Source organism: Sarcophilus harrisii, chromosome 5 (assembly GCF_902635505.1).
Source record: "Sarcophilus harrisii chromosome 5, mSarHar1.11, whole genome shotgun sequence".
Taxonomy (NCBI): Eukaryota; Metazoa; Chordata; class Mammalia; order Dasyuromorphia; family Dasyuridae; genus Sarcophilus; species Sarcophilus harrisii.
In genome coordinates this window covers 281243895-281270097 of record NC_045430.1, presented here as the reverse complement: position 1 = coordinate 281270097, position 26203 = coordinate 281243895, and the positions used below count along the sequence as shown (strand labels likewise).

General features: G+C 35.5%; 1 protein-coding gene across 1 annotated transcript in view; it reads right to left on the bottom strand.

Annotated features, from left to right (window-relative positions):
* Window positions 1-26203, bottom strand: part of AGMO (alkylglycerol monooxygenase) — a 298597-nt gene that overhangs the window by 147692 nt on the left and 124702 nt on the right. The window contains exons 4-9 of the mRNA XM_003772131.4: window positions 25184-25287; window positions 16859-16954; window positions 5447-5513; window positions 3265-3330; window positions 3084-3163; window positions 346-480 (exon numbers count right to left, since the gene is read on the bottom strand). Coding sequence (XP_003772179.2) covers window positions 346-480; window positions 3084-3163; window positions 3265-3330; window positions 5447-5513; window positions 16859-16954; window positions 25184-25287 — 548 coding nt within the window. The remainder of the gene's footprint in view (window positions 1-345; window positions 481-3083; window positions 3164-3264; window positions 3331-5446; window positions 5514-16858; window positions 16955-25183; window positions 25288-26203) is intronic.

The window sequence follows — 26203 nt, the reverse complement described above, 5'->3', positions numbered from 1 at the left end:
GATGCTGGTTCATTAAATGACACCTAAATGTTGCTTATTTCTTATGCTCTCGAGCTAGTCTAGACTTCCAAGGAAGTTCCCCATCAGAATTGCTTTGCTTTATATTATCCTTAATTTTCTTTATTCAAAAAAAGCAATCATAACATTCAGAAAAGAAGGGCTTGAGAAGTGGCAAGTTCTTCATATGGGAGGGAGGCAAGGCAGAAATTCCAATCTGCCTCTCTTTTCTTAATTCTCTAATTTTCAAAGTCTCCATGTTGCTCACTTTAAATTTACAGTAAATGGCTCCTGTGGAATCTAAAATTGCAGTGATGAAGTAAATAAGGAGATGGAAGTTCTCCTTACCTTGGGGATTTCCTCAAGAAGACCAAGTCTAGGTTTTCCAGGACTCCATCCTGGTCCTTTGAATAGGACAGACAACTTGTTCCAGAAGCCAGGTGTGGTCCAAAATGTGGCCCAAATATAATGCAAGTGATGAAACTGTGGAGGAAGGGGAAGTAGCTCACTTTTTTTTCCTTAGGTGAGGAAAAGTTTAAATCAATATGTAACCGAAGCATTATATTTCCTTTCACTATTACATGGAATTTGAAGTGAATTTTTCTTTCTGTAAAAGCCTTTTGACCACAGCAGTAAATTAAGCAGTTGTATATCAAATGCCTTCGAAGGGGAAACTTTTTGAATGAAACAATATGCATGTTGGGAAAAGCATTTTAATGAATCCCAATTGTATTCTGTACAATATTTTTCTAGTTCAAAAATATTTCTCTGATTACATTGAAAGGGCAGAGAAATATTTAAGAATTCATGGTAGTGAAAAAAATCTTTTTTTTGTTAAGAAAGATAACTTCCAGAAATATTAGCTAGCAGTTAATACTGTGTATTTCCATTTCTAATGACAAGATAAATTCCCTGTTATCTTCTCCATAAGAATGTTGGAGATGAGTGGAGGTGGCTAGAGGGTAGTTAGCTGGTGAAGTAGACAGTGCTAGATTTGAAGTCAGGAAGACTCATTTTTCCTGAGTTTAAATCTAAAATTAGTATCTGAGTGACTTTGTTCAAGTCACTTAATTCTGCCTCAGTTTTTTCATATGTAAAATGAACTGGAGAAGGTCATCGTAAATCACTCCAGTATCCTTGCCCAATAAACCCCCAATGGGGTCACAAAGACTTGGACACAAGTGAATTGGGCAGAACAACAAACAATATACCTCTTTAAACATGATTTGCCAAAAAAAAAAAATGCTTTTTTAAAATGTTACAATATGTGCTCCCTACATATTGTAGGGAGCACAGTTTTAGAAAAGCTGGCCAATGAAAAGCTAAGCATAGAAAAGTCCCAATGGCAACTCAGTAGAAACACTTCTGGATTCCAAGAAACCTATTACAGGCATTCAGCAAATTGTTGGAGCCTTGAGACTGCTTCAGTCCAAGTTAATTGTACTTGAAGCCATCATTACTTAAAACAATAACTTAAATTAACTTTAAATAATTTAAATTATAACTTAAAACTCCTAGGCCTCAATGTTTGATCAACAGGATCATAGGAAGAAATTGAAAGTAATGAGGAAAGAAGGCCAAAGCCCATGGATCGGGGAAATATTGGAGACTGTCGATTTGGCAAGAAAGAACTTGAATAGAATACCTCCCTAGCCTGAGTGGAGTACAAAAGGGGACTCCAGCAATTAATGAAGATAATAAAGATGTTTAGGAGATCTTAGTGTGTATGTGTGTTTCGGGGGGGGGGGTCATTTGGAAGGTTATAAATGTAATCTGGCTCAAGAGTTAAAGTAAATAAAACTGCTAGGAATTAAATTCAAATAGCTTACAATATTTTTGCAAAAGGAAAATAACAACCATGTTCTGAAACTCAGAAATGATGCTTTGTCCTCCTTTGGAGCCCTCCAGTATCTAGAGGGCCATTCCTCTCACATAACAGATATCTAGTAAATATGTGAGGAATAGAGAGGGAAGGATTGAAGGAAGAAAGAAAGAATTCAGGGAAGGAAAGAAAAAGGAGAAAAAAAAGGAGGTAGGAGAGAAAGAAAGAAAAATAGTCTATCAAATTCTAATCCAGCCTATAGGAATCAAGAGAAGCCCTCCTGCTTTAAACTTTAACTGGTAATTTAGTGAAATTGAACTTTGTTTTCTCTGAATTCTTGTTAAATTAATCACTTATATCCTATGATATGTTTTGATCAATGTAATCAATAAATTGCTAAAACTAACAAGGGCATGTTCATAACATTAAAAAGGGAAAAAAAAGAGGTGAATAATTTCCTTCAGTATATTCATATACATGCACAAACTCACACACACACACACACACACACACACACACACACTGCATGACTGCATGACCCTGGGCAAGAAATTTTACCTTGTCTGCCTCGTTTCCTCATCTGTAAAATTAGCTAGAGAAGGAAGTAACAAACTACTCCAGTATATTTGCCAAGAAACACTAAATGGATTCATGAAGAGTCAGATATGACTTTAAAACAACTGAACAACAATGTCACAGGCACAGTTTTGTTCTGGATGTTGAGGCAGACAAGGTTGTGTCTTGTTCTGGGTCATGCAGTTAGTAAGTGTTTGAGGGCAGATTTAAACTCAAGAACTAAATCTTCCTGACTTCAGGCTCATCATTTAATCTGCTTTGCTCTCTAGTTGCCCTACCTGACATACAACAGGGGCGTAATAAAAGTTTGTTAATGAAAATACTTGATTATTTCAAGGAGTATCAGGTAATCATACTGGGTAGATTTTTATAAATATGAGTACTGCAGATGTTTTTTCTAATAAATGAAGCCTATATCACTGCATAAAGCTTTTGGATTTTTATATTTGAGGGAGCAATGTATAGGAAAGAGAGTCATCCTCAGAGGTGTTTCTAACCAGAAACATTGGATTCATCTACTGACTATAAAGCATACTCATGCTTGACCTCCCTCTCACTATCTCTCCATCTGTGTGTGTACTTCTATCTCTGTCTTTTCTTTCGAAAGAGCATATAAATTAATAAATGCTTGTTGATTTGACTTGGCTGTATTTGACCCATCCCCCAAAACTGAAAGAAATATTCATACCTGTACTTTGATTGGTTCAAAAGTGTTAATGGGATGGGTGAGACCATATGAAACCTTTTCATTTTCTGCTTCAAACGTACCTAGAAGTGATATTTTAAAAATGAAACTTAAGAAACCATCCATTATGCTTATGCTAATAAGAATATTATTTGCTTACCTGATTCCCATTAATGGCACTTACCAAAAATTCTATCCCAAATAATAAGGGTTCCAGCAAAATTTTTGTCTATACAATATGGATTTCTGCCTAAGAGACAAAAAAAGAAAAAAAATTCACCACAGGAAACCAAGAAGTCAATTAAAATATTGAACCATATGCTAGCCAGTTCCTGTTGAATACATTCATAATATCAAGGCTTTGGCAATACCATGGGTTTTCTGGGGCATTGTCTCACTAATAGTAACATAATGAAGATGGATGCTTATTTTAATTTCATTTCTTTAGAACTATTAGGTTTATGAAGTATTTTCCCATAACAACACAGTAAGAATTTCTATTGCAAATATTAACAACTTATGTAAGAGCTGAATTAGGGAAACTGAAACTCAGAGAAGTTACATGCCTGTTGCAGTGTCACTGCTAAGTGCCAGCTTCCGGCCTCTCAGTTCACATCCAATTTCAGTATACTACACTGAATTTCTATTTGAAATGTAGAGAGTCATAGATTCCTATCTCTTTTTTTTTCTTCTTGTACTTCTTTTAAGTCTAATGTGATTATTGTATATTTTCTCTTCCTCTGCTTTTAAGGCTTTTTATCCTTGGGCCATAGACGTCAATGAATCTTAGAATAATCTTTTTTCAAAAGTATCTACATATCCAAGGAATTTTTTTAAAGTAAAAATTTGTATTTATTGGAATATGAATTGGAAATTTACTTAGCCCTACTGGTTTTCGTCCTTAGTGCTTAGAGAGAACCAAAAATGACTTCACTGTATTGGAGTCAAAGTACAGTGCATCCAAAGGGCCTGATTCAGACCAGTAGGAGCTTGGAAGACTTTATCTCAGGTCAGGCACAAACAATCCATATGAATATTTAGAATGAAGGTAGCTCTAAATATGCACATCTCATGTCTTTGGAGTTATTGCAATTCTGTTTTACTCATGCAAAGAATCTTCTTTGATGTGGGTGATCCTATACCAGTGTTTCCCATGTCTAATCATTGATTCCAAAGTTCTTCAGAGAGATCTTGAGAGTTGTTGTTTTGATTTTCTTTTTTTTTGGCTGAGGCAATTGGGGTTAAGTAACTTGCCCAGAGTCACACAGGTAGGAATTGTTAAGTGTCCAAGGCCAGATTTGAACTCTTTTGTCGAATATGAATTTAACCTTGGATAGGATAAGTCTATTATTGGTCCAGGATTCTGCACTATACATCACCTTTGTCACTCTCACATTCTGTTTATCTCTTCTTATAGTAATATAGCTTATTAAACATCATTTTTTTTTCTGTAAGTGTATATCTGTGAAGCTTTATTACATTTGGGTAACTGGAAAGCAGTGTTGGTGAGGAGAAGGTCATGAGATGCACAAAGTTTTGCATTCAGAGACATTGCTTTTGTCATTTCTAACTCTATTCGTCCCAATCCCTCTGTGCTATGTCTGATAGTCTGTGCCTATCCTGGCATTAAAGTCACTCAGAGTTACAAGCATGTCTTTTTTTTTGGCACATTGTTTTTGGATAGCATAAGGGTTCATCATGCTGGGAGTATTTATCTATCAATATCTATCTATATCTACATATAATTATCTATGTCAATCTATCTATCTATACATATATATTTATATATGTATAGATAGATAGATAGATAGATAGATTTCTATGTGTTGTCTCAGGGGAAAAAAGCTCACAATCATGGAGACCAGGTAGCATCAGTAGCAGAGGAAGTCCAAGAAAGCTCCTCTCCATTGAATAAGTGAAGCTGTTGGAGATAAGAGTCATTCACATGTTCACATATGGCCTAAATGGAACTGCCTGGTGGGGAGAGGAGTGTTGTAAAGTGGCAGAGAACATGCTGGAACCAGTTTGCTCAGGAAGTCCTCCCATCCCTGTGTGAGAAGACACCAAAATGGTCTTTGGCAAGAGTTTGGATCATTGAATGTTATTAGGAAAATCCTTCCTGGGGCTACTTATCCATTTTCCTCCTCACTTAGACTGGAGGGAGGTGCCCAAGAGGAGAAGGTAAACAAATCTCTCTTCCATAGCTAAGTGATAAAGTCAAACCAGATAAACCAGTCAGAATTGGGCTTCTTAATATAGTGCTCTGATAGATAGCTGCATTCCAATAAAATAAGATAAAGGACTGGCAATAAAATTATGTGTATAGGTTTAAACAACAATGATACAGACCCACCATGTTTACTTACCGTGGTGAACCCGATGATGGCTTGGAGTGTTGAGAATAAGTTCCAAAGGTCCAAGGCTTTCAATGATCTATTTGAAAGGAAAGTGTGATGACATACAGAGTCGTTGGAAAAGTATTTTAAAAACACAATTATACATATGTAAATGAGGATGCCATTTAAGAAAATCCACTGAAGTTAGTGCAAATTCAAACCTGGCTATATATACAACAAGACTCCAAGGAAATGATTCTGTCTTTTCTAGAGTCATCACGTGAAGGAAGAATTAAGCTTGTTCTTGATGTCCAAGGGATGAAGAGAAAAAATTGGCTTACAGTTGGAAAAAAAGGAATTTGGGGATTTATTTAAAAAAAAAACTTCTATTTAAAATTATTTCAAAAGCAAAGGACTGCCTTGGATTTGGGGGAGGGGGAGATATGGAAGGAGGCTCCTTTTTCCTGGGAATGTTGAAGGAAAGCATATGATGATGTAAAAAATAATAATAATAATGGAGATGACACTGATAACTAGTGTTTGTATAGCTCTATGAAAGTCTGACAAAACATTTTACATTTTACAGTAGCTCATTTGTTCTTCACAACAACCTGATAATGAAGTTGCTATTATTCCTTTCTTTTTTCAGATGAGGAAACTGAGTCTGACAGAAGTTACATGACTTGTCAAGGTCACAAAGTGAGCATGTGACTCAAGGTGCATTTCCTTCTATCTAAGAGCCCATGCTCTCCCTCTTTCACCATCCTGCTACCTACTTTCTCGAGTGGAATTTAGAAGAGTTTCTTATCCCAGGACAAGTTGGGCTAGGTACACACTGACATCCTTCTCATTCTGATATTCTCAGATTTTGCTGAGGTCAGTATTGATATATAGGAACTGAATAGAGCTATCTTATGAAAATTGCTGTCTCCATGAACCCCTCACTCTGCTCATACATCAGAAACTTATTTTACTAAATAAATGATAAGTTTTGCATTTTTACCTTCCATGTAGTGTTTGATCTATGATGCTTTCAGTCAGATCAAAAGTCCCTTGCCTTCTCCTTCAGTAAACATCCCCACTGATTCCCTTAAGCTTGCCAATACATAATACATTTTTCATGTATTGTATCAAATCCTTCATCATGTTGCTAGTCACCTTCTCCTAATAACTTGATAGAAAAGTGGTGATATATAATGAAGGAGAAATGTTCATTTCCATTTGAGAATTTGTAGCAAAGCATCGTAGTAACATGGGAACTTTCCTCCTTAGACTCTAATTCCACAGTTGCGAGCAATACTATCATCATGAAAGAGAAGTTTCTTTATGGCAAGGGCTAGTGTTCATTTCTCCAGCACCGAAAACAAGATTGGCCCATTGTATTTGCTCAATGAATGCTTACTGTTGGTTCATTACCACTACCGGCCTCAAACATTCTTACAAACTCAATGCTACATCAAGAGTTGTAATCTTATCATCCACTGGTAAAAATGGAGATACTTAGAGATGTTAAGATATTTTCCTGCAGCTTCCAGTGGCCACACTTATCAAGACTTGAAAACAGGGATCTAGACTCCAAGTACAATGTTTTCCCCACTCTAGTACATAGTTTCTTTATTTTTTGCAAAGCCCATTTCAGGCTGGAATTAATGATAAAGATATTGTCAGGGTTATGGAAATAATGGTCTTCTTTGCCTAAAGTATCTATGGATGTGTTAGCTGAATATGTTTCTCAATTAATAGACAACCTCTACCATCATGGAGTTTCTTATAGGTAGGGCCAAAATTTTATGATAGAGTAGTTTCCAGGGAAGGAAGTTTGAGTCTGGAAGTCAGAGAAAAGATGTTTGGTACATAAGATTATCAACTTATATGTATTTTCTGGAAGTAAAAGTAGAAATAAACTAAAGAGCCCCAAACAAGAAGTGGAAAATAATTCTATGAAAGGTAAAGCAAGGTGATTGGGTCAGAGTGATGGGAGTTGAGGGGTGGCTGGCTGAGATGGGATGCATAGTCTCATTGTCTAGGGCTTGCTAGATACATGTTTGATTCCTCTTCTATTTTCTGTAGCCTTTCAAATATAATGGACAACAATTTAGCAATCATATCTGTCAGTAATTTGATTCATTGTCTTCAAGAGTTGGTGCAGTCAAAAGATTTATTGTCTTGTGACTGACCTCTCCCAGTCCCCCACCCCCAGATGATGAACCTTTGATATACAGACTAGACTGGTCTCTGGATGACAAACATACAGGCCATTCCCAGGCTCAGACTTAAAGTCTTTATATTGTGTTTGGACCCGGCTCAAGGTCACCCCAATATTCAAGAGTAGATTGTTACTGAAGGTTGAGAAGGTCAAGTGAGAAAATCCCTACAAAAGTGTTTTGACAATTGTAAATCCCTATTTATTGCATAGGATAACACCTGCTTTATTGAGCCTGACTTAATTTCATCTCCCATTCTGAAATTATAAAAAGAGATTTTCACCAATGGAACATGAAGTGATTGGAAGAAATAATGGATAAGACATAGTATGAATCCCATTTTCAAACAAACGTCAGTCAACAGAAACTTATTAAGCACCAACTTTTCATAAGGCAGTAGAGTAGATGCTTGAAATACAAAGAATAATACTGATAGAATCTCAATAAACTTTCATTATACACACAGCCTTTTAATTTATAGACAAATATTCAATGAAGAGGAAGAAGAGATGGAAAGATAGATGCAATTAAAATGGGCATCTTTCACCAAAAATTGTATTGAAATATTAAAAAATGAATCTCTACTAAACCATAGAATCTCTGGCAATGGTTCAGATGGGCAAAAAGAAAATGGTTTTATCCTTGTCTGTCCCTCCCCGGACCAACATGTGTTCCAAAAACAAACAACAAAGAAGAAAGGGGGTGGATGGAGGGAGGACATAGCCAACAGGCTTCTTCAGCCCAGATGTATTTCAGATGATGAGAAAGGGTGGGTGTGTTGCAGTCACAATGAAAGCAGTATTGAGGCAAGTACATTCAGATGACAGCAGGCTAGGCTGTGTATTATTTTTTAAACATCTTAATCTTTCTTTACCCCAAAGAAAATCTTTACACTCCTGAAGGATTAAACACTGGTGATACCAGACCTGGAGGCAGGGTTTTTTTCTTCCTGAGCCAAATATAACATAGACCTCCCCATTCTAATTTCCTGGTCAGATCTCCCTGAATCTCCAAGTTTGAGACCCTTGCCGGGGGAGGAATGAGTCAGTACTGAAACCCCTCACATTAAGAATCCCTCAAGTGCAAAATCCTTCTTTAAAGGTGAGATGCTGTTGCTAAGTTAACACAATGCAATCTTAAAGAGGAAATTGAACGGTGTCCCTTTAGCTATTTGACCAGGAACCACATGGACATTGAATAACTCATTGTTGGGGAGGTTATTTAGACAAGCGGATACAGTGGAAAGAGTAATGGGTTTGGAGGTAGAAACTTGAGTTCTCTGACCCAGCCTTTGTGACATTGGACAGATCACTTAAACTACCCAAACTTCAGTTCCCCTTTTCATAGAAGGAGGGGGTCAGTTCTTTATCTCTAAAACAATGGGATCTTACCTTTTGATTTCATCATGGACTCCTCAGATAGTCTAATGAATTCTATTTTTAAATGAATAAAATATAATTCATAAGGTTATAAAGGAAACGAATTTTATTGCAAAACAGTAATAAAAATATTAAAGATACTCACAAAAATCTGTAAATCCTAAGATAGGAAGTCCTGAAGTTCTATTTTCCAAGATTCCTTTGCCTCTAAACCCTAAGAATTCTTTCAACTGCAGCCCTATAAAGTCTCTCTATGTATTTTTTAAAGATCTTTGCTTATGAAAGAGTGACAGATAGATAGAGAAGGATAGAGGAAGAAAAGAGGAGAAATAGAAACAGAGATACAAAGAAAGAAAGCACTACATCAGTTACAATCTTAATTCCTGTCACCTTCTCTCCTATGGATAATAATGTGACAGCTCCAAATGTGTATGGAGTTGGGAAGAGTTTTAAAAAACACCCAGTTAGTAAGATATCCTAGAGTTCAATCTCCTCATTAAATAAATAAATAAATAAATTAGCCTTCCATCCAGGTCTATTTAAGAAACCTATCTTATATCTAATTCTATGGCCTCAGGAACCATCTTTTAATTCTTCAATTTTGTAGATAAGGGAATTTAATCCAGAGGAGTTAAGTAATTTATTCATGGTCACATGACTAATAAATCAATACATCTGAGCTTTTATAGGGTTCTAAGATTAACACATATTATATATGGCATTTTATTTGAATCTCATGGTAACATTAGGAGTTAATCACTGTAGGTGTTCACATACCCATTTTAGAGATGAGGACATAGAACACCAGAACAACTATGCTACTTGCATGAGAATAACACAGTTCACAAATGAGTAGATGTATTATTTGTACTTAGGTCTTCCTGATTCCTAGTTAAATAATGTTTTTCTCGTATTCCTTCTCTGGAAGTCAGTGAACCAGGATCTAAATTCAAGTGTAGATATCAAGTCAAAAAACTATATTCTACTCCCATTCCATCTTGTTCAGAAAATGACAGTGTTCAAAGGGTAGTGCAGCCATCCCACACAAATCTAATTCATTGATATGTGGTTATCTTCAAAAACAAAGGGCTCATCATCATCCCCACCATCTATATATATATATATATAAACAACTTACACTATGTCAGGTCCCTTAAAGCTAAGCCCTGAGGTTTGTGTTTCTCATTTCAATATCAATTTGCTGGTGTTCCTATGCTTACAAAAACTTGCATTATATTTAATTTTACCTAAGAGTTCATTTGGTCCAGTTAGTAATAGACAATCTCTCTTCACATCTGACTTCAAAAATTTGACATGTATAATAAAATTATATATTAGAATATTCTATCCTTTTCTGTTTCTGGGATATGAAAAAGGTCACAGTTTCCTTTCTTCTCTCTTCCCACTCACAATAAAACCAATATAAGGGCTTTAGACAGGCCTTCAAGTAAGTTATGCTGTTAAAGTAGAATGGGGCAGAGAGTGGGAAAGCAGAGTCCTACTTTTCATATTTCCAAATCCTAGTTGGATCAAGATGTGATTTTCTATACCCACAAATAATTCTTATATCAATCAGTCAAATGTATTTGACTTCACACTCTTGAACTTCCCACTGGAATTCATTCCTTAGAGGTTTCTACTCTGCTTTGCAAACTGCATGTTAGTAGTTTATTAGTGTTTTTAGAATAGCTCAAATTGTGATCTATCCATGAGTGGATTATTAATGTGAGAAACACCATAAAGATCCATATTTCCATTGGAAACACCATATATCCATTCATGATAATAATATTTTAAAAATCCATTGTGAGTGAATTTAGATTAAATGTTAATGACAGCCTGTAGTTTTAGTGTAAAGACAGTGACACAGATTTTCCTATGGGATTGGAGTTGATGGGTGAGGAAGTTAGAGAATTGTATGTTATTCACTTATCAGCACACCATTTCATTGGGAATCACTACAGAATATAGAGTCTTTGCTTGGTGTGTAGAAAATTATTAGAAGAAGAGAAGGTTTTCCTAAAAGTTGCATTGCCAAATGATGGTTTAAGAATGCCTTCAACCTCAGCTTCTTTGCTGGCCCATGATCACAACAATCTATGTTATGGTCTGTGTTAGCATTAGGAGGAAGTTTTCTATTCTGTTATCTGCACTAATCCAATATCCTTTTTTAAAAAAAAATCAGAATAAAGAAACCCACCAAATTCTATCTAAACATTAAATCTTGAATAGCAATTTTTGTCACCGCCAAAGAATAAAGTCTTAACATGCCATAGAATGGAATGAAAACTGTCCAGATGGTAGCAACATTATTAAAGAATATACCTTTCTTCTTGTTTTAAATCTGTAATTGTTCTTTATTTAATTGTCTGAAGATTGTGATGAAGCCCATGGATACCATAAACAGAGAAAAGTAATTTGAGTTCATTTTCTGAATTGGTTGCCCCTAAAACAACAAACAGTTTCCTTTACCAAATCTTAATCAATGTAGACATTTGAGGATGAATTTATCTTTGGGGCCATCTGGTAAGGAAATGTAAAAATAAAATCTTAATTACATTCCCCACTAGAGCTGCCGAGTTAATTCATGACAACATGTCCCGGTGTTTTTACAGATGGCTACTGCAGCCATATTGACCATCTGATTACTCTATGGGGCAGCAGGGGAAAGCAGACCTCCTTGGATAGGCCCTCATCTGTGGAGTTTCGCACTTTGAAATCCTTCATAAAGACTGACTTATTCACCACCAAATGTTTTCTTATCTGATTAGGCAGTTTTCTACTTCAGTAAGTATCTAATGTGGAGGTAGCCAAATTTCCACACTACAGACTCAAAAAATAATATTTATAATTTGAAAATAAAACAATCTAGAGGGATCAAACTGTTGGGATCATAAAGAGTGTCGTAGGGAGTCTTGTTCTGATGAAATCCTACTGGAGAACTTGGGAGGGAAGCTTAACTTGAATGAAGAATGGGGCTAGGGAATGCTTATACATTAAACAAAGGAGGTGAGAAACTCTATTAGTCATATATTATGTTGAAGGTCAGTCTTTATCATTTCTAGTTGCATAAGTTATCAATGAGGGGGATCAAGAAAAAGAGGCCATTGTAATGGAATATACTTCAGTTTATACTTCTAAAATGGATGAGAATCATTTTAAAATAAAGAACATAATTACTGAATTTGAGTTTTCAAGGAGACGTGAAATCCATAACACTTCTTTTCACATTTTAATGAAATGCAGTATGTGGCCCTTTTGTACAGATGCGTACTGTTATCAACAAAAGGAATACAAGCTAAAGAATTCATGAAAATTCATGAGAATTGGTAATTCAAAAGTAGTATATAATTGTGGAGACTTTTCTGGGGGCATTGAGATGTTAAGCAATCTACTCAATGTCATAAAGTCCTTATATGTCAAGAAGTATCCTTTATCCCCAAACTATGTTATCCTGGGTCACTAGACCATTAGTGATGTGTTTCTGGAGTTTCTGAAAGAAGTCAAGTTGAAAAATAGAACTTTGGGGATGACTTGGCATAAAGGTGATCTTGACGAGCACTGGGTCAAATTAGATCTACAAGGGAGAAAAGATTGAGCAATTCAAGAGGAGGACTAAAGACAGAACTTTTCAGAATTTTGCAATAGGATATGAAAGGAAGAAAAGTAATAAATGAAGGAAGAAGAAAAACCAGACAATTGTAGTCACTTCAAAACTATCAGATCTGCTGTATGTATAAGACCCAATACTTTACAGTGACAATAAGACAGTCCTTTCTATCAAGAGAGATATGGATTTGAATCCATCCTCTGAAACTTTTAGCACAGTCAGTGATCCAAGACAGTCATTAAGCTTCTCTGACTCTCAATGTCTTACAACTAAGCAACACTTAATTGATGTTCAATAAATATGTGTTAAATTTAATATTAAAAAGGAGCAAAAAGAAAAAATTGAAAAGGAGGATTACCATCCCTATAGCAACCACCTCAGAGGGATGTGATTAAGTGCATTCATGTCCTTAGAGTGTTTTGTAACCTATTAAGATACATGAATATTAATAGTGGGAGTCTTCTGGAATTGCCTCAAGCTAAAACTGAAAGAATATCCATGGAATCTAATTTATAAAAGTAATTACATTAATATATGATCCATTACACAAAAAATATATATATTTTTAGATATCACATGGGCACTTCTTTATATTAAACCCAAGAATTCCTTTGAAATGTGCTATGGGTAGAGTTAGAGGAAGAATTAGGGCTAGAGTTGGAATGTCCTTCTCCTCTCTGTTGCCCATTTTTGCCTCCTGGGACTGAGGAAAAACAAACCCTATGAGCTACAGGAACTCTTATGATTCCAAGAACATTTGATGCAAGGTCCGAGTACCTCAAGGATTTGATAAACCCAAGTATCCAAGCTTTGGAGGCAGGATTTCACTATTTGACAAAAATTGAAGGGAAAACTGGAAAGCAATTTGGCAAAAATATGATGCAGATGAACATCTCATAATGTATATAGCAAGACACCGTCAAAATGGGTAAGGGATTTAAAATAAATAGAGCTATCATGAACATATTACTGGAACATGGGATATTTTATCTGTCAGATATATGGATAAATAGAAAATTTATGATAAAACTAATGATAAAGAGAATTTGGAGAAACAAAATAGATAATTTTGATTATCTATTATTACCTGGAAGAAAAAAATACAGCAAGTTTCTCTGATAAATGTCTGGATTCTCAAGTATATAAAGAATCAATTCATATATATATACATATATATAAGAATATGTGATTTCCAAACTAGATAATCTTCAAAAGCTATTAAATGGACAGTTTTTAGATTAAGAAACCAAAACTATCTATAGTCGTATGATAAAATGTTCCAAGTCACTACTGATTAGAAAAGTGCACAATAAACCCCTGAGGTACCATGTCATACCTATCAGTTTGCCTAATATAACAAAGAACCAAAATGACAAATGTTGGAGGACATGAAAAAAAATTATGACACATCCATTGTTGTTGGAGTTATGAACTGATGCAACCATTCTGGAGAACAATTTAGAAGAAAAAAAGAAGGGACAGAAGGAAGGAAGAAAGGAGTGGGGAGAGGAAGGAAGGAGTGGGAGAAGGAGGGAAGAAAGGTGGGTGGAATTACACACTGTCCCCACTCTCAGTTCCACCCCCAAGAAGTGATTAATTGGATCTAATAACCCCTAAAATCTCTTACAACTCTACTTCTATAATCCAAGAATCCTGGGAGTATGAGAAAAATCACACCCCTTTCCTTTGCATTGAGATGTAAGATAAATATTTCCAACTAGTTTCCCAGCATCAGAAAAGCAACATATGCTGCACCTTTAAGTTGCCTGAATCTCAGCTACACTGAATTGATAAGCGTGGGGGAAAAGATGTTAGTGGCAAAAAATCAAAAAGATTTGAAGCAAGAAAGTCATCATCCAATCAATGCCTCAAATTAGATGGGAATTTCTGGGCAGAGTAGCCCCATTGTCCTCTATGGGAGGAGAATGGGGAGAGAAGGATATGCATATATCTCTAATGATCCATATTTTCCATAAATTCTTCATTTACTATTAATTCACCTTTAAATTCTCAGATTGACTAATTTAAAAACCTATTTTAATTGTAAATTAGACAGAAATCGTTGTTACTTCCATCAGCAATTTCTCAACTTCAAAGGTTCAACAGAGCAGGAAATAGATAAATACTTGGACATCCTTTCCAATTAGCAAAACTAAATCAAATAAGCTAGAAATAAAAATCGATGTCGATGATATTGCCCAGCAATTCCTGACTGACTTGGTAAAATTCAAATGATAATTTTCTTCTATTTTGTCACAATCTAGTCACAGCCACAGCTACAGAATTGAATGCCCCACAAAGCAGCTGTCTGCTGGATGAATTATGAGCATTTTATCATTTAAGGAATCAAATCGTAAGGAAAATATCATGAAATGTGATCCAAAGTTCTTCGGAGTCTCGAGAAGACAATAAATCCAAATGAAGGGATCTATCCTAATTAAAAGATAACTAGACAAAGAACAGAATCAATTAAAGATTTTTAGGGGCTTAAAATGAGCAAATTAGGAAAGAGAATAAAGAATTCAGGGCTGAGTGAACAGAATTTGGGATTGAGAATCAGAAGATATATAGATCCTGTTTAACCTATATTAGATTACTTGCTGTCTAGAGGAGAAAGATAGGGGAGAGTGGGAGAAAATTTTGGAACACAAAGTTTTGCAAAAATGAATGTTGAAAACTATGCAGATATTTGAAAAAGTAAAAAGCTGTGAAAAATTTCCACTGGAAAAACATTGTTAAAATAAAAAAAGAATGTGTGGATTCAAATTCATCCTATGTTACCTATCAGTTGTGTAACTAGGAACAAATCATTTCTACTCCCTGATGCTCCATTTTCTCATAGAGCTAATGAGAATAATAATAATAATCTCAGGACTGTTATGAGGATAAAATCAAATATAAATTCCAGGATAAATGTTGTATTAAATCAATGTCAGTTATGATTATGATTCCCTCCTCAAAATGATTTTATCAGAACCTAATTTCTGAAAAAAAAAAAAAAAAGTCATATGAAAAGGAAAAAGTCAAAAGATCACTCAGGACAAAATCAAATACCGTAACATTCAGGACAGTTAGGTGGTGCAATGGAAAGAGCCTTGGGCCTGGATTTAGAAGAAGCCAAGTTCAAATTCAGCCTCAGATATTATCTATGCAATCCTGGCCAAGTTATTTCACTCTATTTGACTCAGTTTCCTCATGAACTAAAGAAGAAAATGGCAAATTATTCAATTATCTTTGTCAAGAAAACCCTAAATGGAGCATGATTAAAATGACTAAACAACAAAAAGACGTATTCTCTTATTTTTTTAAATAAAATGTCCAAAAATTTCCAAAATTTTAAACTCTGCCATAACTAGAAATATTGAAAGGCCCAGTGATTTAAGAGTTTGGGCACTTAAAAACACAGTGGAAAACTGTCTTCTCTGAAACTATGTTGTCTAATAAGCCTTGTGCACCTGACAAAGGAATTCTCAATGAATCTCCAACTTTTTCTCCAATAAATAGCGAGTATAAGATAAAGCTGTGTGTTGTTATATTTGTCCATGTGTGTATAAGGCAAAAAGTTTGCAGCCTTCCTTTTGTAATCATTTATTTGTTATTTTATCCAGAGGATTTTTTTATACACCAAGCATTATTGACTCTGTAGTGCTCACCAACTCATCCCAAGGTAAAAGCTTTAGGATTACATATTTTTTTTAACATATGTTAGCTCCAAATTGACTTTTCTGATGCGTATAAAATTTATATAATGTTCACCCATAAGCTTGATTATTGTTTATAGACAATACGAATAGAAAATTCTGAATTCTTCATAATGCCATAATTGAAATGTTTCCAATTTTCTGCTTACCATTTTCTCAAATCATTATCCTTCTGATTAAAGATTCTCCTTGGCTATCAAGATATTTTTAATTGATCTATCTCTAGGATTAAAGGAATTTCAGCATCCTTCCTCTCACCGTGCTTATTAAGCTATATTACAACATACGCTCATATTAAAATCTGGTATTAAAATGGTTTGATACTTTATAGTTCAAAAATGGTTTTATTTAATTGGGACCAACTGGCCTCATTGCTTCTTATAAACTTAGCAATATATATTCTGCAAGAGAAATAAAAATGAACAGCTGTTTTTCCTTAAAGAAAGCAGACAAAGATTTTTCTTACACAATAAATCAGTTGCTAGCAGATTTCCAGGACATTGCCTCGGGCCAGCTGTTTAGGTTGAAGATTTAAAAACAGTATTTACCTCAGTGTGTATCCAAAACTGGTAGAGAAGATTGAGCTCGAGGTGGACAGCATACATCGGAGGAGGGATGATGAGTGCCAGGGGACAGTAAAAGATCTGACCAAGACAAAGCAAAAAGACAATTAAAAAAGGAGAACTGCAAATGATCTCTTCAATGGAAATAAACATGAAGAAATACTAGTGACTCCAGTCTGAGTGGATGTTTCAAGCATGTATAGTTAAAAAAAAAAAAATCTTATGCATTTCTTAGCCATTTTGGATTTCATGACATTTGTTTTCCATTCTGTAATGAGGTTAAAGCTATGCGGAAAACTCAGTCTGCTGACAGTCTTTTAAAGAACTGAATCCTGTGTGTTGACATAGCACACTCCCTGTGTTAGCCTGTTAACCTTGGGAAGCTGAGAACATGCTTCCTTTCCAGAGGGAAATTTTCTCTGGATGTTCTTTTTATTACAAAGACAGGTCGATAGATAGTCAACTAAGCTTTACACAAAGGGAATCTAATAGCAAACTATTTAATAATTATTTGTTGATTGAATGAACAAGACCTGATAGAGATCCAGGAAACTAGACAAATCGCTCATTTACAGATGTGTGAACAGAGGACCCCCAAAGTTAGAAGGCCTACCAAAGGTGACATAGTATATGACCAAGTTTGGATTTGAACTCAGCTCTTGTCACTCCCAAGTCAGATCCAGATTTATAAAAGTTAAATTCTATTTATTATAGTTGTCCAAGTGAGAGAGTTTCTCTTCTCTCCCTTTCTCCTTCTTTAACTCTCTGTCTCTGTCTCTCTCTGTTTCTGTCTCTCTGTGTTTCTCTGTCTCTATTTCTCTCTGTCTCTCTATGTTCCTTCATCTCTCTTTCACTCTGTCTCCTTGCCTCAGGCTTTGACTGGTTCTGGCTCTTCTTCTGTCACTGTTTCTCTGTCTGTGTATATGTGTTTGTGTGTCTGAATGTCTGTCTCTTTCTGTGTTTGTCTCTGTCTCTCTGCTCCTGTTTCTGTGTGTCTCTGTGTCTCTCCTCTTCCATCTCTGTCTTTGTCTTTGTCTATCTCCTTCTGTCTCTGTCTCTCTCTCTCTGTATCTTTCTCTCTTTTCCCTTCTCTCTCCTCCCCCACTTGTTGTTCCCTCTCTCTGTTTCTCCAGTTGGCACAAGGATACACACTAGTTTGCATGTACCTGTACATCCACACACCTAGGGAAAGAAGGAAAGGGACAGAGCAGTGTGGTCTACAGAAGATAAGATTTGGATTTAAGGGGCCTAAATTCACATCTCTGTATTGCTGATCACCTCACTCCTTAGAGTTCAGGTTTCTTATCCCTAAAATGAAGGTGTCATATTAGATGAGATCTAAGATCCTTTCCTGCTCTAGGAAAAAAGGGATCAGTTTTCCTATCTTAGATGACCCCTTGATAACAATGACCACATATAGGTTACCATAAGCCATAGACACCACTTGTGATGTCATTGGTTATCCTCCAAAACAAGGATAAACAACCACCAGCCATAAAAACCACATAGGGAAAAGCAAACAGAACAACAACAACAATCAGAAGAGTGTCAGCAATCTTGGAGCTCTGGTGGAAGCAAAATCTTCAAGGGCTGCATTTTCCAACAGAAGGAAATGCTTGCGCCTTTGGGAAAACAACTTCTGCTCTGACCACAGAGCTGGTTTGCATCCACAAGTAAACAGAAGCTAATGTTTTCTTCTAATTACTTTGATCCTTCTAGAATTACTGTATGTTGGCAGGAAATATTTTATTAAATAAAAAGCTCCATAAGAACAGGAGAGGAAGAAACAGCATGACTTCCACTTTCCTCGTTGGAATGGAACCCAGTGCACCTAATTCAGAAAAGCTCAACCATGGCAAAGCCAATCGTTGAGGTTACTTCTGCCTTGGAGAAAAAAATAACCTTGAACTTGTTTAAAGCTATTTGTCTGCAATTAGGCAAAATGTCATTTCAAGGATTTCCTGTAACTCTGCTTTTTTTTTTTTTTGCATAAGAATCAGCTGATTTATGTGTCTTTTCTTTTTCCATCTTCATTGATGACCTCAAGAATTCCATGAAGGCAGAGACCATTTCTTATATAAACTTTATATCTCCCTTGGCTCTGAGCAGAAGACAAGGAACCCAGGAGGCAAACTTTCTAAATGTTGTCAGCTCACTTTATATTTATTATATTCCTTACATCATTATATAAAAAATTCAAGTCATTTCTTTGGCCTGTGGCCACCCCAAAAGACATTTGGCTCAATCATTTTATGTAGTTTCCATTAACACACAATAAATATTGGAAGTCCTTACATGATTTGATACCTTCCTGAATATATTATTGAAGAGCAGATAGTATCTCCAGAGACAGGTTGGCTAATGTGGCTAGAGTCAGATGCCATCAAAAAAAAAAAAAGGAAAAATGTCAAGTTTATATAACTGTTTCACTTCCTCAATCTGTGACAGTGAACTCATTTTGGGACTCCCTTTTGGGCCTATTTATGGTATATTTAAAGTAGACAAGATTAATGAATTAAATTGACTAACCTGAGAGCAATAGAATCATTTGCTTTTGTGAAATCTTGTCAGATATGAAGTCCAAATTCTTAACTGCACACACAGGGAAGACAAATGAGAGAAATAAGGATGGTCACGTGAAGGAGCATGGCCTGAATACCTCAAAGAACCTAATTTAGCATTTGAAACTTGGTTCCAAACCAAGTCTGGAAGCCCCCAAGACAGAGCGTTATCCGTGACTACCTTGTCACGTAACAAAGCCTTTCTCTCTTGAATGATATTTTAAAATTCTCTTCTGCATTTCTACTTTAAAAGGGAAATAACATTATTTTTATGTTATTTATATTATTATTTATTTATTTATATCATTATGCTATTTATACACACAAATTGCAGCAGAAGTGGGGACAGTAATCATTGAGCTCAGGATTAAGGAAGGGCTTCTGATAAGATCCTCCCCAGATGCCTCATTGTAGTGCTGTAGGAACCCTGACTGTGCTACACTAGTCCTACCTCTGGCAAGTTCTCCACAGCTAGAAAAAAACTAGAGTTCCTTTTAGAAATATATTGGGTGTCCACCATTTGGAAGACCACCCTAACTACATTTAGAGAAGCTCATTACTTGAAGTTTTGTTGCCAAGTGATTTTTTCTTTTGGGGGGGGAACTCAAAAACTGAGAAAGTCTGTCTGCTAGGATGATCTAGATTGGTGGTGGGTGGTGCCTTCATAAGATCCAACCAAGGATTTTTAAAGTGACTGTAGTAGAACAAAAATACTGGTAAAAAAAAATCACTGGCTATGTCAAGGTTTATACACTGATTTCTTCTATTTTATGGACAATAGAAATGGAGGAAGGTTGGTTTAGAGGTATAAGCAGCCTAGGAGGGCATAAGACACAACACTTTTGTTTAATAGTTAAGGAAACTGAGGCCCAGAGAGATGAGGTGATTTACTATCCCACAGAGTAAGTGGCAGAGCCAAGATTTGAAACCAAGTTCTCTGATTCCAAATTCCAAAACCTCCCTTGTGCCATATTGCCTCCTATATTTATTTGTCTATTGATGCTGTTCAGTGATGTCCTATTTTTTTTTTTGAAAAGATACTAGAGTGGTTTGTCATTTCCTTTTCCAGTGGTAAAACAAATACAGATTAAGTGACTTGGTCAGGATCACATAGCTAGAATATGGTTTCAGGGTGAATTGGAATTCAGATCTTCCTGATTCCAGGCTCAGAACTCCTAACCATTGTGTCACTTAGCTGTGTCTGCTGCTAAGAGGCAAGCACCTATGCAGTGAAGTTTGCTTAATTACCAGTCAATGGCTTAGTCTTTTTTTTTATCAAGATGGGAGGAAATGCCTTAAAGATCATCATAAACTACAAAAAGAGTCTCTGTCCTCCTTCTACTTCCAAAGACTTTCCAGAAGATTGGCTTGTTTTTTGTTTGTTTGTTTTTATTTCTTTTCATTTTTCCTTTTTTGAAAATATGACAAGACAAGAAGTATGATAATGGAATTGTCATGGGATGTGAAGGCACAATCATATCACCAGGTCCTAGAGGTATTTCTTTTGTCTAGACATGTCTATTTTTTAAGTATATAAACAATGTGAATTTAGCTACAGGCATATTTATCCACCAGACTACAAATCCTCTAAGCCCTGAGAATAAGCGCTAGAACTCTCACTCCCAATGGCACTGTAGTAGTAAACTTTTATGTCCTTTAATGGGGTCACTGAACCTTTTATCTGATGATGAATCTCTATGTTCTTCTGGAACAATTGTGATGTACTCGGTTGTAGAGACAACTGGATTGACTCAATTCCTGTAGCTTCTCTAATATTTGTGGAAGAGAAAGAGGGAGGAGGGTATCAATACCAATGGTAGGAAAACAATGGATCATAAAACCAATACCTTCAGACAGCATCACATTGGCCTAAAATCTCAAGAACCATTTAGGGGGTCTAGCCCACAAGGCACAGATTTTATTTTATCCTTGTTAAGACATTATGATACTTTGGGGGGAAACAGTATTGGAAAGGGGTATTACAATCAGACATGGTCTTGAGAATATTGAAAACATTTTTGCAAGAAAATAAGAAAAATATGAGAACAACAATATCAGCCCTGAATGTGCAATGTGACCATATACACAGAAACCCAGAAATGGAACAGGACTTTGGGGGAAGGGATGAAGTGACACATAAATGTGTCAACAGAGATGTAGAGAAGTTATACTGTGCCTGAGGTGTCAATAGATACAGACTATGTGTGCTCAGCAAGCTAATTTAACATAACTGATCACTAAAACTATACTGTTTCAAAAAAAAAATAGAGGGATAATTCTGGATATCTACACAGGAGGCCTTGATTCCAGCAGTCATGATGGGGAGAAAGAAGCTATTAATCATCTAGTTCATTTCTTTTCTGTTTTACTAAGTAAATCATCATGTTATCTGCAAATAAGACTAATCTGTCTTATACCCAGTGGTAATATATTAAATTTTCTTTCTCTTGTCTTATTGACATACTTTCCATTTTTAGGAGTAATTGAAATAATAGTAACGGAGAACAGCATCTGTGCTGTATCCGTATGATTATGAGCTCATATGTTTTTAATATATTTACATAAATATATAAATGTTTGTGTTTTATATTGAAATTTGTTTTGATATTAGTGAAACTGATCTACTAGTTCTCTTTCTAAGCTCTATCTCTCATCAATTTGGCTATAAGTATCATACCATAAGTATCATATAAGGGCAGTTTTTTTTTCTTACTGTTATTTGTATTTGTGTGTTGAGAGACAGGGTAGTGTAGAGTAAATATTAATTGCTCTTTAAATATTTGACATGATTTATTGCAGATTCATCTGGGCCAAGGATATATCTCTTCCTTTTGATAATTTCTTTTGCTTGTGGAATATTTCTTTTTGAGACTGGAACAATTAAAAAATGTATCTAGTTAACTATCTATTTTCTCTAAATTCTCTGTGTTGTTGACATGAAAATTGGCATATTAGTATCTCAAAATTATTTTTTTCTCTTTTCCATACCTTTTTATTGTCATTTTTAACATAATAGTTATTTCTTTTTTATGTTTCTGATTCAATTGTTCTTTTACTTAGTCTCCGTTTATGTCTATATTTTTTGTTTATGTTTGTATTATAATGTTTCTGATCCAAAAACACCCCCAGTGTCTGGAACAGATACTTCCTGCTTATTTTGTAACTGATTATCTACCCAAGACTCAAGGCTGACAAGTCCAGTTAATATTGGGCTTTTAACATTAACTATTATTATTATTATTATTATTATTATTAACATAAGATTAGCAACTCAATTCCATAGGAGTTTGAACAAAAAGGGGTTTCTTTCTGGCATGGCAGCCATCATAGGTGAAAAGAAAATCTTTCTAAGCATAAATTACCCTTTTCTTTGATAGTTGCATTTTCCTTTGAAGACACGGCCAATTTATCATTTATTCCAGGCCGTATTGTTGCCTTAGCAACTCCCAAGTTCCATGACTTGCTCATCATTCCATGTAAAGAGAGCTTGAAAGTACACAGAGGTGAGTAGGAGTCTAAGAAAGGTCATTCTGTTTTTTGGTCTTCAGGGGGATTTAGATCAAAGCTGCCAGAGACCTGTCACATGACAGAATTTATTTATTCAGTAAAACTGTCTATAGACTTTGACGACTCAGGACCCTTGCTAATCCTAAATAGAAATATTTCAAACAGACAGGCTCATCCCACTCATTGACAAATCAAGACAGTATCTGATGCCATTTCCCTTAAATAGGGGAGAGTGTGGATTTGAAGCTGCTGAACCCCAGGAAGATCTGAGTTCAAATCCCATATCAAACATCTGTTAGCTGTATGATCTTGGGCAAATCATTAACTCTGTCTCAGTTTCTCCATCTGTAAAACAGAGAGAATAAACACCTATCTCTTAGAGTTGTTGTGAGAATGAAAGAAAATCAAGTGTTTAAATAACTTTAAAATATTTCATAAATGCTAGTTTATTATTATTATTATTATAGCTATGTCCAATGTCAAATTTACCTCCATGTGCAATGTTTCAAAAATGAAGAAAGCTAAGATGGGTACATAGATAGATACATAGACACATAGATACTTAGATAGATATATAGATACATAAATGCATGATATATTTACATGAGGAAATCCAGGTAGCATAGAAAGAATACATGGTAGAAAACATGGCTATCGTCCTTGATAATGACCCAATATAAGAAGCAATATGGTCAAAGGAAAAGAAAATCAATCTTGTAGGTGCAAATTCTCACCCATTCTCTGCCAGAACCTGCCTTTAAGTAGCTGACCTTGGTTGGACCTGTTCTGCTGAGCAAAGTAAGTTTTTATTTGGAGTCTGGTGGGAAGAGATCAATACTAGAGTCTAAGACCTATCAAGATGCAAAGTCAAGTCAATGTGCCATTGGAATGGGCAGAGGGAATCATAAGGAGAATCATGAAATTGTTTCCTCCAAGTGTGAGGGGCAACAACTCCAGCTGGTGCTGGACTAAACAAAGACATACATAAGGAATTATTGATTTAAAGACGTTTATAATGTACCGTGAAATACAAGATGCAAATAGACCAGTCAATACAAGATTATTTGAGCCCATTGGGAAGTCAAACATTGGGAGAAATTCAGGAAAGGCTTCCTGCAGAAGGGGCTCCTTAGCTAAGCCAAAAAGGCGTTCATTGTAAGAGGCTAAAGAAATGAGGGAGTGCATTCAGAATACAAAGGCGTGGAAGAAGAATAAAACATCAAATAATAGGTAGTAATACATTCTGGAACATAGAGTGAGTGTGGAAAGGGGAATAATGTGAAAGAATCGAGGAAAACTATTTTGAAGCAAATAAACAAAATGTGGGAAACTTTAAATGTCAAACTGAAGACTTCATTTTACGTACATTTTATTATTATAATAAAGTGCTACAAATGTAATATTGTAAATTTTTATATCAGAGCCAATAGAAAGATGGCGAGGATTCCTGAGCTTGATAGTGACATGATAAACCTTATATTTTTGGAATATTATCCTGACAGTTATATCAACGTTGTCAACCATTTAAAAGGTACCTACTATGTGTATCAAGCACAGGATATGGCTTTATATATTTAAAGGCTAACTGACTGAGTCATTCTAGAAATAGAAATACAAAGAATTTTTTAAAATTATTTCAGGGCTTTTTACAATGTAAACAAGAGAAAAAAGATATTAGAAGCCAAGAATTCAATTAAGAGGCTAACCCCACAGTCCTGGAAAGAGGTGATGAGCATTTGCTTAGGGTGGTAACAATATGCATGGGAAGATCTAGATAGGGAATAGAAAATTCTGATTGTATTTTGTGGTCATCTTGGTTGGAGAACACAGTTGTATTACGTCATAAAGGAAAAAGAATCCAATTTTTAAATTCTGTCTCCAAATTGTCAATCTTGTTAGTGCTATCTCAAAGGGATTGCATGACAAGGAACAACTAATGGGTAGACTGCTGGAAACAGCCCTTCCTCCCGCTGTTCTATGTCTTTGTCTTTGATACTCACTCTAGTTCTCCAGAAAAGAAAAAAAAAAAACTCAAGTTGTGTTGAGGGGACAGCTTGAGGCAAAAGAATCGTGAGCTACTGAAAAATTCTTTCTTCATGTGAACAGGGTTACAGAGAACAGGAGGAAGCACATGCATGAGATGCTATTCATCCATTTATTGAGAGGAACATAGAGTGACATGTGAGTGGTTTTTTAAATGAAGGAATTATATTACTAGTGTCCCATACTTCATGTCACTTACCCAGGATGTATAAATTTGGAAGACAGATTGTCTCAGTGCAGTGGATAAGTTGTAATCTTCAGAGCTGTGATGTGTCTGGTGTGCTGCCCACATGATGTTGACCTCTGTGAGACACACAAGGTGGGAAAACCATGAAAAAGAGAACAACGGGAAAGGAAAGAAGTCCTCACCATTCCCACAGTGACTGTCCATCATTCACAAGGAAGGGAGAAAACCCATAATTGCCTTTATCACTAAGTTAATGGGAAGATTGTTCAATCAAGCAAATAAATCAGTGTTGGATACAAAGTGGAAAAGAAAGAGGAGAAAAAGAAGGAAAAAAAGTGAATTCATCTCAGGACCTTCCTGCTCTATTTTTAATAGCATTCCATTGACTTTTATGAGTTCCTCAAGGGCAAGAATGGTTTTCCATTTGTAATAGTAATGGTAGTAGTAGCACTAGTAGTATTAGTTGTAGCAATAGCAATAGCAATAATAGTGATAGTGGTTGTTGCGGTAGTAATGGTATTCTAGTAGTAGAAGCATTAGTAATAATAATACCAGAAGTATTAATCATAACAAATAGTAGTAGTACCATGTGATAGAGGTAGGTAAGTCATGATAGGAATGATACTATTAGTATTAGCACTTGTACTAAAAGTAGTAGTAATAATGATACTAGTAGCTCCTGTAGTAGTAATAGTAGCAGCAGCAGCAGCAGCAGTAGAAGCAACAATAGTAGTAGCAGTAGCAATTATAGTAGCAGAATTAGCAATAATATCATTAGTAGTTGGAATTGCAACAACAGGAGGAAGATGAATGGTGGTGGTAGTGATGATGGTATATCTATATGACCCTTGACAAGTCATCTAACTTCTGTTAGATATATTAAAATGGAAGGAAAAATAATTTCACATATTTCCATGATTATTCTGAGGATCAAATGTGATAATTGTAATGTGCTTATCCCAGTACCTGCCTGTATGTAGTAAATATTTTTAAAGTGTTTCCCATTAATATCTTAGTAGCAGTAGAGATAGT